General features: G+C 39.2%; 1 protein-coding gene across 2 annotated transcripts in view; it reads right to left on the bottom strand.

The window, feature by feature from the left end:
• The window catches only part of SCAF8 (SR-related CTD associated factor 8), a 133,962-nt gene extending 119,666 nt beyond the window's left edge, over positions 1-14,296 (bottom strand). The window contains exon 1 of one of the 2 annotated variants that reach the window (XM_073337718.1): positions 13,762-14,296. In XM_073337718.1, coding sequence (XP_073193819.1) covers positions 13,762-13,791 — 30 coding nt within the window. In that variant the 5' untranslated portion in view covers positions 13,792-14,296. The remainder of the gene's footprint in view (positions 1-13,761) is intronic. The other variant, XM_073337716.1, reaches the window with a different exon arrangement.
• Positions 14,297-16,055: the final 1,759 nt, after the last annotated feature.

Here is a 16,055-nt window from a genome sequence, read left to right as displayed (position 1 = left end):
TTTGCTTATTAATTATTTTATTTATTGCATTTTCATAATAGGCTACTCAGACAAAGCTTTAGAACTCTGTGGGAATTTGTCATATAAAATACAGAAGCTAATTTACTTAAAGATGTACCAGTAAGACCACAGATACACAGAGACATTGACATACAGAGCCCTCACCTCCAATCACCATATAGCACGGGTTCAGATGCCCAGTAACTGTCCAATCTAACTGAGCTCAGAACTTAGTCAAGGGGTTTTTTCAGTTGTGTATGTCTCACTATAACTTTGTCTGTACATAAACAGTGAAATGTGGACTGATGGCTAAAAACAGGTAGTGTTAAGAACAAGACAATGTATCAGTGATGAGAAGGGTAGGGGTACGTAGGTAGCTGAAGATCTGCAAAGGGGTACCCAATAAGAAAAGTTTGGGAACCTTTGATGTAGTGCTTGTAAGCCACTCTCCAACCTTTCAGGCAGCATGAGACGAGATCAAGGTGGTTTGGCAGCTTCCCCCCTGGATCTTTTTGACCATGCATTTCTAACGCCATATTTTTTAAAGTAGCAGCATGAACTCTGGTTCACACAGCTTCAAAGAGTGTGGATTATTTATTTGAATGTGCAATGCAGTGATTGCATGTTCATATTAACTGCACCAGGACAGTTCAGGGTGATCTGATCAAAATCAAGGCAATTTAAATGATCAATTTTAATCATTCATAGATTTTTAAGGCCAGAAAGGACCATTAGATCATCTAATCTGATCTCCTATATCTCACAGGCCACAGATTTTTACCCAGTTACTTCTGTATTGAGCTCAATAACTTGTGTTTGGCTAAAGAATATCTTCCAAAAAGGCACAGGAGAACGCACTATTTACTTGGTAGTTTGGTTCAATGGTTAATCAAACTCACTGTTGAAAATGAATGCCTGATTTCTAATTAGAATTTGCTTGGCTTCAATTTGCAGCCATTGGCTTTTGTTATACCTTTCTCTGTTAGATTTCAGACCACATTAGTAACCAGTATTTTCTCCCCACACTGTAATCAAGTCACCGCTCAATCTCCTTTTTTGATAAACTAAATAGATTAAGCTCAACTCTCTCGCTGTAAGGCGTTTATCCCAGACCTCAAATAGTTCTCGTGGCTCATTTCTGCATCCTCTCCAATTTTTCAACATAAATTTCAAAATGTGGACATGAGAACTATGTACAGTATTCGATCATCAGCCTCACCAATGCCATATATAGCGAGAAAATAATCTCCCTACATCCAAGGCTCACACTAAACCTTTTTTGCTACAGCATTGCACTGGGAACTCATGTTCAGATCATGCTCAAAATGAGTTGCTTTCTCAGTACGACTCCTAAATCCTTTTCAGAGTTACTGTTTTCTAGGATACGGTCCCCCATTCTGTAGGGACAGTCTACAGTCTTTGTTCCTAGATTGGGGCTGTCAATTAATCACAGTTAACGCAAGCAATTAATGCAAAACAAATTAACTTGGTTAAAAAATAGTCATGACTAATCGCAGTTTTAATTGCACTGTGAAACAAACAACAGAATACCAATTTAAATTTATTATAAATATTTTTAGATTATTTTTGCGTTTTCAGGTATGTTGATTTCAATTACAACACAGAATACAAAGTGTATGGCGCTCACTTTATATTATTTTTTATTACAAATATTTGCACTGGAAAAAAAGAAACAAAATAAATGCTATTTTTCAATTCACCTCATACAAGAACTATAGTGCAATCTCTACTTTAAAAGTTCAACTTACAAATGTAGAATTATTTTTTTCATAACTGCACTCAAAAACAAAACAATGTAAAACTCTTACTCCCAGGGGAATTCTGTGCCACTGTGTGCCTGCATAATTAATGAGGAGTGCATATCTTAAATTTTTTGCACAGGTAAAAAGCTTCTGCCAGAAAGTTGCTGCAGTTCCACCTTTTGCCCACCAGAAGGCGCTGTGGCGATAGAACAGAACAGCAGCTCCTGGCCAACTAGGGAAGAGACAGATAGCATGGGGCTGCTGGGGGGGGTGTGTCAGACAGAGGTTTCATAAGGGCTAGTGGGGAAGGACAAACTGGGGCAGGATCTGAATAGGAGTGGAGGTGCAGGGTCACACTGGGACAGGGAAGGAGGTGCAGGGCTACATAGGGATAGGGGATGGCTGAGTGGGGGCAGAGACACACACGGGGACAGAGGGAGGATGCAGGGCCACATGGGGATGGGGGAGTGGGTGAGGGACACATGTGGACAGGAGGTGCAAGGACACATGAGGGTGCAGGAACACATGGAGACAGGGGCAGATGTGCCTGACTGAATGTGAGAGGCTAGGGGTCAGCCACAGCCTGCATGGGGAAAGCTCCCTAATAATCCCTTCCCGCCCCCAAAGAACCTTTTCCATACCTTTCCTACCCAACCCTACAACCCTCCAATTTCACACCCAGGCTCCTTCCCAGCAATTACTTCTCTCTCCCACAGCTCCTCCATTACCCCTGACTCCCCCAAACCTTTGCACTGCTTCTGAGGTATGCGGGAAATACAATTTTGTATTATAGTTTAAATGTATTATTACTCAGAGTTCTGTATTAATACGCCTAATAAGGAATCTGTTTGTCAAAAAATATTTCCTGAATCTTTTTTGTTGCCTATATTGTTACAGACATACTTGCCGACAGGTATTTTGAAATAAATGACCAAAAATAACAAATTTGTGTGATTATATTGACAAAATATGCAGAATCTGAAAATATTGTGCGCAGAATTTTTAATTTTTTGGCGCAGAATTCCCCCAGGAGTAAACTCTAGAACCTACAGGTCCACTTAGTCCTACTTTTTGTTCAACCAATCATTAAAGCAAACTAGTTTGTTTACATTTATGGGAGATAATGCTGCCTGCATCTTATTTACGTCACCTGATAGTGAGAACAGGCGCTTGCAGGGTACTGTTGTAGCCAGCGTTGCAAGGTATTTATGTTCCAAATATGCTAAACATTCATATATTCCTTCATGCTTCGACTTGTATGCTCTAAAGTTTCATATTGTTTAGTTTTTGAGTGCAATTATGTAAAAAAAATTCTTCATTTCTAAGTTGCACTTTCACAATAAAGAGATTCCACTACGGTAAATGTATGTGGTGAACTGACAAATACTATTTCTTTTACCCTTTTTACAGTGCAAATATTTGTAATTAAACATAATATAGTGAGCAACATACCACTTTGTATTCTGTGCTGTAACTGAAATCAATATATTTGAAAACGTTGAAAAACATCCAAAATACTTATAATAAATTTAAATTGGTATTTTATCATTGTTTAACAATGCAATTAAAACTGTGATTAATCGCAATTTTTTTAATCTCACAATTGCAATTTTTTTAATAGTTTGACAGTTCTGTCCTAGATGTTGTCCTGGTATTAGTCGGTGTTAAAAAACATTGTTTGAATGAGCCAAGCTTATCAAGCGATCCAAATCACTCCGACTGCCTTTTCCTCATTATTTTGTATCACTATCTTTGATTCATCCACAGAATTTATTATCCATAGTTTTTTTATTAAAATAAAAAATACCATTGATAAAAATGTTGAGTAGCATCTGGCCTGTTATTAATCCCTGTGAACTCTTACTAGAAACATCCCCATTCATTGATGATCCCCCCCATTAATAACTCTCTTTGAGATCTCTGTTAGCTAGTTCTCAATCCTTTGAACTTGTGCTTTGATATTATATAGTGTTCATTTTTAATCATAAAGTTATGTGGTACTAAGCCAAACTCTTTACAACAGTCTAAGTATATTACATCTAACTGATAATCTCATCAAAAAATGAAGTCAGGTTTATTTGACAAAATCTACTTTCCAAAAAATCATGTTAGCTGTCATTAATTGTACTCTCATCTTTTCATTCTTTATAGATTGAATCCTATATCGTCATTTCCATTATTTTGCATGGGACTGATGTCTAGCTAATTGCCCCATAAATGCTTGGGTCATCCCATGTGCCCTTTTTGAATACTGGCACATTAAGCACTCTTCTAATCTTCTGGAATTTACTTTGTATTCCAAGATTCATTAAAAATTATCAGCAGGCCAGATATCTCCCCACCCAACTCTTTTAGGGCTCCTGGGTTCAAGTTACCCATGCCTGCTGATTTTAAAATGTTTATCCCTACTAGATGCAGTTTGACATCCTCATTTCATTACAAATGGAGGATCCTGATTTAAATCAACAATTTAAAAGACTAATTTTAAGCAATATTTACAGTGGTGTTGTCAGTCTACAGTAAGAGTTTTCACTGGTGCAGCTACACCACTGTATGATCATGAATGACTGAAATATCCTGTACATACAATGCCCAAGCCAGTTAAATATCTTATTTTTAATTACTTGACAATAGCAAACATCAGAACTGCTTCCTTCTGATTTAGCATCACAAACATACTCTTTATGGAATGACCCAGTAAATGGCAAACAGATTTTTTTTTAAAAGGCCACAAAAAAAGCCAAAGTTAGAGATTTACACATTTTGAACTTCGTTAAAAATGGCTGTTAGTTTCCAAGACAGGAAATGGTATAATATATTGATGCTATTTTAAAAACTAATTAATAATGCATTTTTAACATCTCCTCCCTGGGGGCTCAGAAATCTGAATTTTACACTTCTTGGTTTCTGTTATAGTGAATGACATCACAAATACAATACTTAGAAAAAAAAAAGTGAAGTTCAGATTTCTTAAGATCTTGATATGGTAACTATCTCAAGTTTTATTAAAATTAGGAATGTATTAAATATCCAATTAGGAAAAAACAAATATATCTAATATTTTGTTGATATTTATGTCCATAAAGATTTAAAAATAAACAAAGAGTATGAAAACCAAACACAACGAGGTGGATAGGTAACGGGCAACATTTTACAGGGCGTTAATTCTGATATAGTATCATGGGAATACTGCAATTCTTTCCTCCTTTCGTCTCCTCCACATTTTGTAAGTTCTTCTATTAGAACTTTTTCTTCCTTGATCAGCCGCACTAGCAAAGACCAAGTGCATATCTTCTCCTGAACATCAGAACTAATTCAGCAGCAGCTGAGGCCCATACTGGTTCATGCACAGGACACTTTGTCTGGTGCAGCAGAAGCTGTTAAATAAAACTGTAGAATTATATCAGATTAACTCTGCCGTCCTGCATGTGCTACTGGAAAAGCATTGCACGCAGAAGAAAACAGCACAGAAGCAATTCAGGAGTAAGGGGAAGAAATGGGGAAGAAATACACAGAGCAAAAGGAGAACACACCTACAATTACTATCAAACTTCAGGACTGTGACACATGCACTGTGTTTTTGGATCTGTTTTCTCTGAAATGCATTTGTTCTAAATACATAATACTTTGCTTTATATGGGCTTTTTGATTACTGGATGTGATACCACTGTCATTGTTCTCAGAGAGAAAAACAGCAGATCCTGAACACAAATCAGACCTCCTGAGGTAATCATGGGTAGTACCAAGAGATGGCAGACCTAGACCAGGTCTGAGAGAGGAAGAATTGAACATTTACTATACCTTAAAGAAAAAATAGCTTTCCTCTCCCATCCCCCTGTGACAACCTGGGAAGTTTATCTGGAAAGTGGTCAAGTGCTAATGCGCCTTTGCTGCTGCTGTGGAGGCAGCAGAATGACATTTCCAAGAATCTGATCTGTGTAGCTACTGCTACCCTTGGTATTCTGAGCAGCAAGAGTGAAACTGATCAGATTCTTTACATTTCAGTTCACCTCAGATGAAAGTTATGGACAGCAGAGAGACAGACTGTCCTGGCCTATTGAAGGGGCACTCTGCAATGGGGTGAGAGAGATAAAAGATGTTCCTTTTCCACACCCACTACAACCAGCAGAGGACTGAGACTGATGAAACTCTAGACAACAGACACACAATCTTTCAACAATGAAATATACAAGAATTTAATTGGTTTCACTCTTCCTACTGATTATGGAGCAGTAGCTAAAATGATCAAAAACTTTAATCTCATTTTGCTACAAAAAACCGAGCACCTGCATCAGAGGAAAGCAAAAGGAGGGAGGCAAGGAAGAAAAGATAAAAAAGAGCTCAAAACACACTAAAGTTCGGAGAAAAAAGTGGAGTTCCTCTTTCGAGAAAGCAGAGGATGTAGAAGAGTGGTAAATTCATCTTTTCACAGTAGGCAGACTGAGGGGAGAAATGTGCAACTCCTTGCTTTCTCAGCAGCCAAGGAAGCATTCTCCAGATGTGCCTGATACTGCAAGTCAAAAGATGAAACTCTCCAGGAGGGTCTAAGGATAATGTCTTGGTGGGAAGTAAATCTGTTCCCTTCCCACACATAAAACTAGTTCTCAAAAGGCTCTGGGTTTATCTCTGCACATGGGCACCACTGGCTCCCCTTCCACGATACACTGTATCATTCCCTACTTAGTGCATTTTTCAAGCTCTAACTTTTAAGTTTCTTCACCATCACTTGGCTTCCATTTGTAAACAAGCTACCTCAGTGCTTTCTAGACTTCAGCATTAAATGTACAGAAAAGTTCAATTCATGATTTAAGTTTCCATAGTTTTATGTGCATTCATTCAGTTTTCTAGTGTACTATAGCTAAAAGACCATCCAAAAATAATATGACAGCTGCTTACTTCCACAGATCAAGCTGGGACGTGATTTTTATCTTTCTAAAATTCTGGTGGGGGGAAGAGAGGGTCTGATTTTTTTTTTTTTTAATTGCAATAGCACTGCAGAAAACACGTGACTAGTCAAGGGGGCAGTGGAGGTGATGACAGAAGAAAGACTGCATCATATGAGAAAATTTATGGCAAAAGCAGGGGTCCTTAACATCTCCAACTAAAGCATGGAGAAAGCATTGCATCACTAAAAACCAAAAAAGCTAATAAAATACATGTTTAAAAAAACATACCTAGAGATTTATCAACAGTTACTGAACCAAAAATGCTATATACAGGCAACTGATTAACTAGCAAGTAATTAACAATTAATTTACTGTGTGAATTTTGTTGATGAATTTGAAAAATAATCATTATGGTGTGATAACTGCATTTCCTTCACCATCCCCCAGATTCTTACTTAGTGCTCCCTTTGGCCAAACCAAAGGCTGGTCAAGACTTCATCTTAAGATGATGAACTACATAAGGACTATCATTTTTATTGTTAATAAGTACTGGACCCTCAAAATTGAGGTCTTTTACATGATCATAATCATGATTCTTTTCCAAAAGCTCTATAAGAGACCGGGAGGTACATATAAAGGGACTTAGATGCACAGAATCTAAATTATCCAAAGCATGTGTGGGTCAAACACACTTCTAAACTTGGGACTGTAGGATCAATTGTTATTGAAAATATATTTTTAGGTAAAGATAATCAAAAAGACAGAACAGAGTCCATGCCATGATGCAACCAAACTATATGTTATGATTCCTTAATCTCATTATACTTTGCTTTAAATGCACCATTAGCCTGAAATCATTTAAGATAAATGAATCAGAACTATCTTCAGGTCTCATTCCTACCATTGAGTCTTTGACAATATTTATGGTTTCCTATTGTACATTTTTCTCCCCTTTAGCTGTATGGGGAAAAAAACAACACAAAACAACAGGGAAAACAGTGATACTATCTACAAAAAGCATTGACAAATGAAAAAAACAGTTCTGAAAAAACATCTAATATTTTTCAGTTTTCGTAATCTTATGTGTACTTGTAGTACCAGTACTTAAAACAATTCAAACGAGTGTAGTTTTTAAGTTAACAGTGTACTTTTCACATTAGCTCCTCCAATAATCAGTACAATACGATAGTAGACCAAGTGTTACAATCAACCACACTTTACGATTAGAAGTTAACCATTCCACAAATTGCCAGTGCAACAAGTGGAAGGCCAATTATCATGAAGGACAAGACGTTTTTAGAATTAATTTTCCAAAGCATCAAACATTCAACACCAATAGTTTTCGGTTTTGCTATAGCTACTCTTTTACACAATTTCAATACTACAGCCATCCTAAAGGAGCAGGGTGAGGGCTTGTAAATTCAAATTACTTACCCTTTAAAAAAAAAAGTGCTGAGAAAGGGTAAGCAACTTTTAATGATTTCCCCACCTGAAACAGACAAGCTTTGGGGATTATTTTTAATATAAAGAAAAACAAGCCAACAAAACCGCACCATGCGATTTTAGAAAGGGGAATAGAAAGAGATAAAGTCATAGCCATGTTTCTGTGTGTGCATACTAAGTTAGAGATGTTTACAAATGTTAAGTACAGAGATTCAAGACTTGGTTGTAGAACAAAGCAGAGTGGAGCAGAACCCTCTTTAGGGTTTTGCGGATATAGGCTTTAAAGTTAATTGATATTTAATGGAACACAACTTAAAAAAATCATACCTCTGTCTGAAATTTTTTTTACAATACTTAAGGTATCATCAAAAAAAGAGAAAAAATTAAACTGTTCCAGTTTATTTATATTCACATTTAACAGCAATTTATGAACATCCATTTTCATTTTTCTATGTAAGTTAGACCCCTATCCTGCAAATATAGACACACAAGCAGAAGTTTTTTAACGTTAGTCCTACTGACTTACTAGGACTCTTAACTTGGGAAAAATTAACCACATGCTTGCTTAGTCAGTTCCCAATCTGTTCCCCCACATTCCTATAGATTTTTTTACTGAACAATAGAGGAGAAAGACATTTTAAAAGTAGGAGTATGTTATTGTAAAAGCACAAAAATTGCAGAGGAACTCAGGATCAAGTATAGTACCTGAAACTACTTTCCTCTAATAGTTGGAGAGTGACTAGGATTTCAGTTGATGGAGTCCCTTTAAAGTTGAACTTAAATAATATTTTTAAATAAATTTATAAATCAGTTTCTGATTATTATCCCTTTTGGTGCAGGAACCTTGTATGTGTGCTTGCCTCGAGTACATCTCAAATCTTGACTAACAAAATACTTCCCTAAACTTTAAATTATAAATGACAATATTTTAAAAATAAACTAAAAGCTTTTTTTCTTCCAAAAGTTCTGGCTCTGAGACTTGTGTGTCCCAGAAGAAACATCAGTGCCACAACTGACACCCAAAGGAGAACAATCCTTTAAGCAGTAGTGATGTCAAATGAGATAGAGGACACAGATTATTGAAAATATGAAACTCAGCAAGAGAGAGGCAAACTGATTTTAAACTAAAACCTTGCAAAATGTTATTTTTCCATTGACATAAGCTATGAAAATTAACTTTGTTTGTAAAGTCTCATTAGCTATTTCATAATATCAAGGGTAGCCGAGCATGTTTTTTATGTAAATCGGTAAACTTCTAGGATTTAAATAATTGTGATACAAAAGTGTACTCTTCATTTAAATCTACACATGTATTCTAATGGAGATTTGGGATTTTAGATCCTGCGAACACTTACTACTAGATGGTGCACTTACTATCACGAGTAGCCCCTCTAAAGATAATCCAACTACTCACAGTAGTAGGAATTACTCCCACTAGGAAAAGGAAAAGGTTTGCAGAAAAAGGCCTTCACCCTTAAAAACAAACAAAAGGGACAACAAAAGAAACCAAAAGAAAAATTTCTCTTGAATCAAATCAAATGTCATTGTTAACCACTTCAATGCTGAATGAAAAACCAGATACATGCAATGTAAGACCTTGTCCACTGTATGTATTGACCTTCCATTCATGTGAAGTCAAGTTAAACTATAAGCTTGCACAGCCGCTTTTCATTTTGGTTTTGGTTTGAGACCCAAATACAACTCCCTCCTCTGTGAGAGAAAAAAAAACAAAAACCACACAACTAAAAAGTGTTAGATCAGTGGACCTAATACTTTACATTTGTTTAAATGCTATTTCTGAGCTGTCACCTGAATTTAACCAGTAAGTTACATAAACATATATAAAGTTATTAACTGAATCCAAACTGCAGAAGTGAAAGCATTTCTGAGATCCTTCTACAAATTTAGCCCACACTATCAGCTGCCAATTTGCCTCTACTTTAAGTCAATATGACCAAAATAGAAATACATACCACAATGACTGGAAAATAAATAAATGTGACCTTAAAATATAAACATAAGTAAAATGCACTTTTTAAATGTGAAGTATAATAAATTTAACTAGTATATTAACACAAATATTAAGGAGTTAGGTGTTGAAAGAAATGCAGCACTGCTTACAGATTCAAAGTTCAAGTATTTTAGATATTCCTTATTAGTCTTCCCAAAAGTGTCTTCAAAACCAGTTATAAAGTGTATGATCTTTAGGCATAGGAAGTCAGTGATAAATTCTGCAGAGGGGAGGGGGGCCGAAGTCACAAATATTGCCAGAGAGGCATTGGTTATGTTCAAGGCCTCAATCATGCAAAGTGCTCTGCACCCATCTATAGTTCATTCCAAGGTTCAGAGCTTTGGTTAATACATTTTTAAATGCCCTTATCAGTGTTACCCAACACTCAATTATAAAACATAGTTTAAAATGTAACAGGAAAAAAACACTGAGCAACCCCCCAACACCAGTATCTGCTCACAAGAGAGGGGGGCAATTGATTTAAAATGTTGTGACTTGATCCTTCATTTCTTGGCCACCCAAAATTACGTTTTACATCAAAGGTTTTAAATTTAAAACCCACATGAGTCCGATGCCTTCCTTTTCTAAAAGAGTTCTCAATTTAAATCTTTATGAGTATAGACAGGAGCTTTGTGAAGCAAAGTCTCCATACTTGAGTATTCATTTGGCTGGCTGTGTAGAGCTTCTGTGTTTTTCAATATGAAATTGAAAACTTTTGCTCATATGTCCCAAGGGTGTTTGAGCAGAGATTCCAAATCAATGTGTTCTTACATGATGCTGTTCTTATGGCAACAATGCTCTTTCCCCATCCTACAAAACACACACATAGTCTGACTAAAAATTGAGTTGGAAATCAATTTTTAGTGTCCGATTTAAATTTCTCCCCAACCCTAATTGTCAAACTACTATTTCCTCCACTTAAGGTTCATTAAATTATGTAATGGGTAATATACTCATACAAATCCTCAGATGTATTTTGTTTGACTGTTTCTAACTATTTTTTCCCATATTCTCTAACTCAGTTGTCTCAACAGTTCCAGACTACTGTACCCCTTTCAGGAATCTAACTTGTCTTGCGTATCCCCAAGTTTAACCTTGCTTAAAAACCAGATATAAAAATACAAAAGCGTCACAGCACACTATTATTGAAAAATTGCTTACTTTAACATTTTTACCATATAATTATAAAATAAATCAACTGGAATATAAATACTACATTTACATTTCAGTGTACAGTATATAGAGCAGTATAAACAAGTCACTGTCTGTACAAAATTTTAGTTTGTACTGACTTCACTTGTGCTTTTTATGTAGCCTACTACAAAACTAGGCAAATATCTAGATGAGCTGATGTACCCCCGGAAGACCTCTGCACACCCCCAGGGGTGCACATACCCTTGGTTGAGAACCACTGATCTAACTACTTGGCAAAAAAATCTATATTCTAATTTTGGTTGGTAGTAATAATCTGCTGGGCACTCCATTCTACTATAAACCAAATTTAATTGTTACTTGTATTTAAAAAGTATCAAATTACTTCACTAAATAAACCCATACCTTTCCATACACCAGAAGACGACAGCCTCCCTGCTCTAATACAAGGGTAATCAGCAGTCAGATCCTGGCCAAATCTGTACCACCAGAGCAGTGGTTTGAGCATTGGCCTGCTAAACCCAGGGTTGTGAGTTCAATCCTTGAAGGTGCTGTTTAGTTGATCTGGGGCAAAAAATGGGGATTGGTCCTGCTTTGAGCAGGGGGTTGGACTAGATGATCTCCTGAGGTCCCTTCCAACCCTGATATTCTGTGATTCGAATGGACCCCAAAATCTTTTTATTTACTTATTATCATTAATTAATTTATTTTCTCTGGAGTCTGGACCTTCACAAAAAAAATTGACTATTCTTGCTCTAATATGTAGGTTTCATTGCAAACCACACCACTCTGAACAATTTAAAATAGTGGTTCTTGAACACGGATATGAGTACCTCTGGGGGTACACAGAGGTCTTCCACAGAGTACATCAGCTCACCTAAACATTTGCCTAATTTTACAACAGGCTACATAAAAAGCACTAACGAAGTCAGTACAAACTAAAATTTCATACAGACAATGACTTGTTTATACTGCTCTATATACTATACACAGAAATGTAAGTACAATATTTATATTCCAATCTATTTTATAATTATATGGTAAAAATTAGAAAGCAAGCAATTTTTCAATAATGGTGTGCGGTGAGACTTTATTTTTATATCTGATTTTGTAAATAGTTTTTAAGTGAGGTGAAACTTGGGGGGCAAGAAAGATCAGACGCCTGAAAGAGGTACAATAGTCTGGAAAGGTTGAGAGCCACTGATTTAAAAGACCATTACAAACACAAATTTTTTTCTTACATGTACATAAACAGGTATGGGAAATTACAGCTGTTTAACTACCTTTACTAGTTTTCATTTACCACATATCAGCTTTCAAATATGAATAATCAAATCTCCTGTTGGCCTCACAACAGGAAATCAAATTTCCCTCCTCATTACAAATGTAACTTTTTAACTTGACTATCTACTCCTGCAATGGCCAAGAGCAAAATAAGGTGACCCAGACTCTGATCCTGCACTTTAACAGCACATTTGGTTACTGGCCTCAAAGAAAAACTAGGATACTGCTTCAATATCTTTACTGGCAGGTGCAAATCTAGAGACCTTTTCTACCATTTCCAATGTAGATGATGTCTTGATATCCCACATAAGAGCTATGAAACAAAGATGGGGAAATATGTTCTTGGTTTAACTGCAGTAGAAATACCACTTTCAGCTACCAAGAAAACCCTCTGAATCTTCAGATTATTCCCTGATTAAAAATTAAATCCATTAAAGTGTCTAAGGCAGGGGTAGTCAATAGGTAGCCTGTGGGCCAAATCCAGACCACCAGATGCTTTTGAATGGACTACGAAATCTTTTTATTTACTTATTATCATTACTGTTAGGTTTTTTTTGTTATTTTCTCTGGAGTCTAGACCTTGATGAGACCTTGACCCTGAATTTGGACCTGGACAAAAAATAATTAACTACCCCTGATCTAAGAGGTGTTGAGGTGTGCGGATGTGTGTGTAACAACGGAAAGAAAGAGCGACAGAAAACATGAGAGCTTCAATGGAGGAGAGAGACCTGCATGGCCTGGAGAAACCAGTGGATTCCCTTCCCTCTTAGTACAACCCGCTTAACTTCGTGTGGTGGTGTGCTGTTAGACGCCGCCAACCATCCCCCCAGCTATAGAAAATAAATCCCGAGGAGAAATCTCCCTTCCATTCTCCCCATCCCACCTGCACATAGACCCTCCCCGTCCCTCTCCCCAAGACCCGTAGGCAAGGACGGGATTTCCGCGCTGCGCCCTCTCCCTGGCAGTGGCACGCCCCTGCCGTCAGACAGGGGGAGAAGCCCCGTCCTTCCTCCCCCGAGGCAGAGAGATTCCCCCCCCCCCGCCACCACCGAGCGGGAAGCCCTTAGCCCACCCGAAACCGAGGAGGGACGATTCCTCCCGCGCTCCCCCAGGCACAGCCCCACAGGGGTGGCGGCCGGGCGAGTCGCGCACGCAGCGAAGGGAACCAGGCCCAGGGGCGCCTCCCGCTCGCCCGCTCCCATCCCCGGCAGCGGCTACTGACCTCGCTGTTAAAGGCTTTCACGGCCTCCATGTTGAGGCAGAGGCGGGGGCCGGGCGGCTCGTCTCCGCTGATGGCGGCTGGGCTGGGCCGGTGAGGGGGCTGGTGTCTCTCAGGGTCCGCCGGGCCTTCTCGCCATGGCGGGTGGCGCAGGGGCCGCGGGACCCGGGGCCCGCTCGTTGCCGTCTCCTCCCTGCTCCGCTCAGCCGCCTCGCGCCGCTTCCCGCCCTGCGCCGCCGGCTTCCCGGGCTCGGCCTGGCCGGGACGAGATGGAGGGAGACGGCGCAGCAGCTGCAGAGGCAGGCAGCGCGGGCACCAATATGGCGGACACACGGGCTCCAGGCAGCGCAGCTCGGGGGAGCCGAGAGCAGCGGAGGCGGCGGCCAGAGCGGCCCCTGGCGGTCGCGCGCGCACCAGCCCGGCCCTCGCAGAGCAGCGACCATCGAGGTGGTGTCCAGAACGTCGCTCTGGGTCCGCTCTAGCAAGAGCGCTTGCTCTTTTGGGGGTGTGCGCCTCCTGCAGCGGGAGGCTGAGTACTGCGGCCAGAAAGAAGAGGGTCCGTCATCTCATGTTGCTGCCCAGGCAATTCGTTCTGTAGCCCCGCGGGTGTGATGGGAAAGCGGGGGGCTGGGGGTAAAGGGAAGGAGACAGAGCCCGGATTATTTCGTGTGAGGAGAAACTTAACTTCTCCCCCGACCCTTTAACATTTCCTATGGCGGCGCCCCATCCGTCGGCTGCATTCTCCGCACCACGTCCCTGCACGCTCCTCGGGGAGGGGAACACCGGGGGGAACACACTACCTAACCCCGAGACAAGGGGGAATTTTGGCCAAGAACAACCGAGCAAGAACTGCCTGCTGACGCCCTGGGATTGTAGATGGCTGCACCAGGCACACTGTGCTTTCATAGTATATCAGGGTTGGAAGGGACCTCAGGAGGTCGTCTAGTCCAAGCCCCTGCTCAAAGCAGGACCAATCCCGCAATTTTTGCCCCAGATCCCTAAATAGCCTCCTATATTGAACTCACAACCCTGGGTTTAGCAGGCCAATGCTCAAACCACTGAGCTATCCCTCCCCCCAAATAGACCACACCCACCAGTTGCTGAGACCAAGCAGAAAAAGTCCAGTGCCTTTCCACAATGTTTTCACCACCACCACCACTTTTTGGCTTTCGCGATTAGAGGCTACTACTGTGAGTCATTTAGAGCCTCTGTTATACTACATCAAATTAGATTTATGTGTATTAGTGAATGATACAAGAGGGCATTTCATTCTGTACTTAAGGACTGAAATGTGGTCAGTGGGGAAGGAGGGAGAAAAATGTTTTATAAAACTGCAGAGGAGAATTGTTAAAGATCAAGATGAACTTTGAGGCAGAAACTGAGCTAAAATGATTGTAAAGTGAAATTGAGTTGCTAGTGCAACAATGATGTCATGAATGCATTTAAAAAGAGATAGTATCCTTTTCAGACAGCCCTTCCTTGAAACAATGCTAGTAGTCGCTAAAAAGAACATGAAAAAATCATTGAAGGATGAACAAAGTTGCAGTGTAGAGTGTCTGGGTACAGCATTTTAGTAGAATAGGACCCTTTTCCAATACAAAATAATAAAGTAAACCTTTTTTAAAAAAAAAAAAAAAGCCCTGGCTAGGTCTGAGTCACTGTTCCCTCTAAGCTGTGCACATATGCGTGTACACAGATCCTAAACCCCATGCACACGGTGAAATTATAACCCTAAAAGTTTTACACTGTTAATGAATGATATTAAAATGTCAATTTTTTATTTAATATACAACTTGGTAACTGAGGAGGCTGAGGTCACTTGTAGGTCTTATTGAGCTACTTTTTAAAACTGATTAGTATTTTAATTTGAGCTAGCAGCAGAAGGAAGATGACTAATCCTAGTACTTTAACTTCAAGTTTCTTCCTTGCATCAAGTAGATAAAGCTTTGCATATGTGGAAGGATTGCAGAAAAAGAATACTGACTAGAATTCTAGTCAATTTCCTCTCCCTTCCTTCCATGTGTAAAGCACTACTACTTGATGACCCTACAGAAACCTATTATAAAGAGGGTGACACTCACTAAGGCGAAACAAAAAGAAAAGAAAAACTAGTAAGAACAGAAAAAATATTTAGCATTTACCAACAGACATCACTTTTTGTGTTAAAAAAAAAACGAGGTTAGTTCAATCAGGGAGGATGAGGCCCTCTTCTAGCAGTTGAGGTGTGAACACCAAGGTAGGAGAAACTGCTTTTGTAGTTGGCTAGCCATTCACAGTCTTTGTTTAATCCTGAGCTG

The sequence above is a fragment of the Lepidochelys kempii genome, chromosome 3, assembly GCF_965140265.1.
Source record: "Lepidochelys kempii isolate rLepKem1 chromosome 3, rLepKem1.hap2, whole genome shotgun sequence".
NCBI classification, from domain to species: domain Eukaryota; kingdom Metazoa; phylum Chordata; order Testudines; family Cheloniidae; genus Lepidochelys; species Lepidochelys kempii.
The sequence above is the reverse complement of the archived record's forward strand: the minus strand, read 5'-3'. Positions and strand labels throughout refer to the sequence as shown.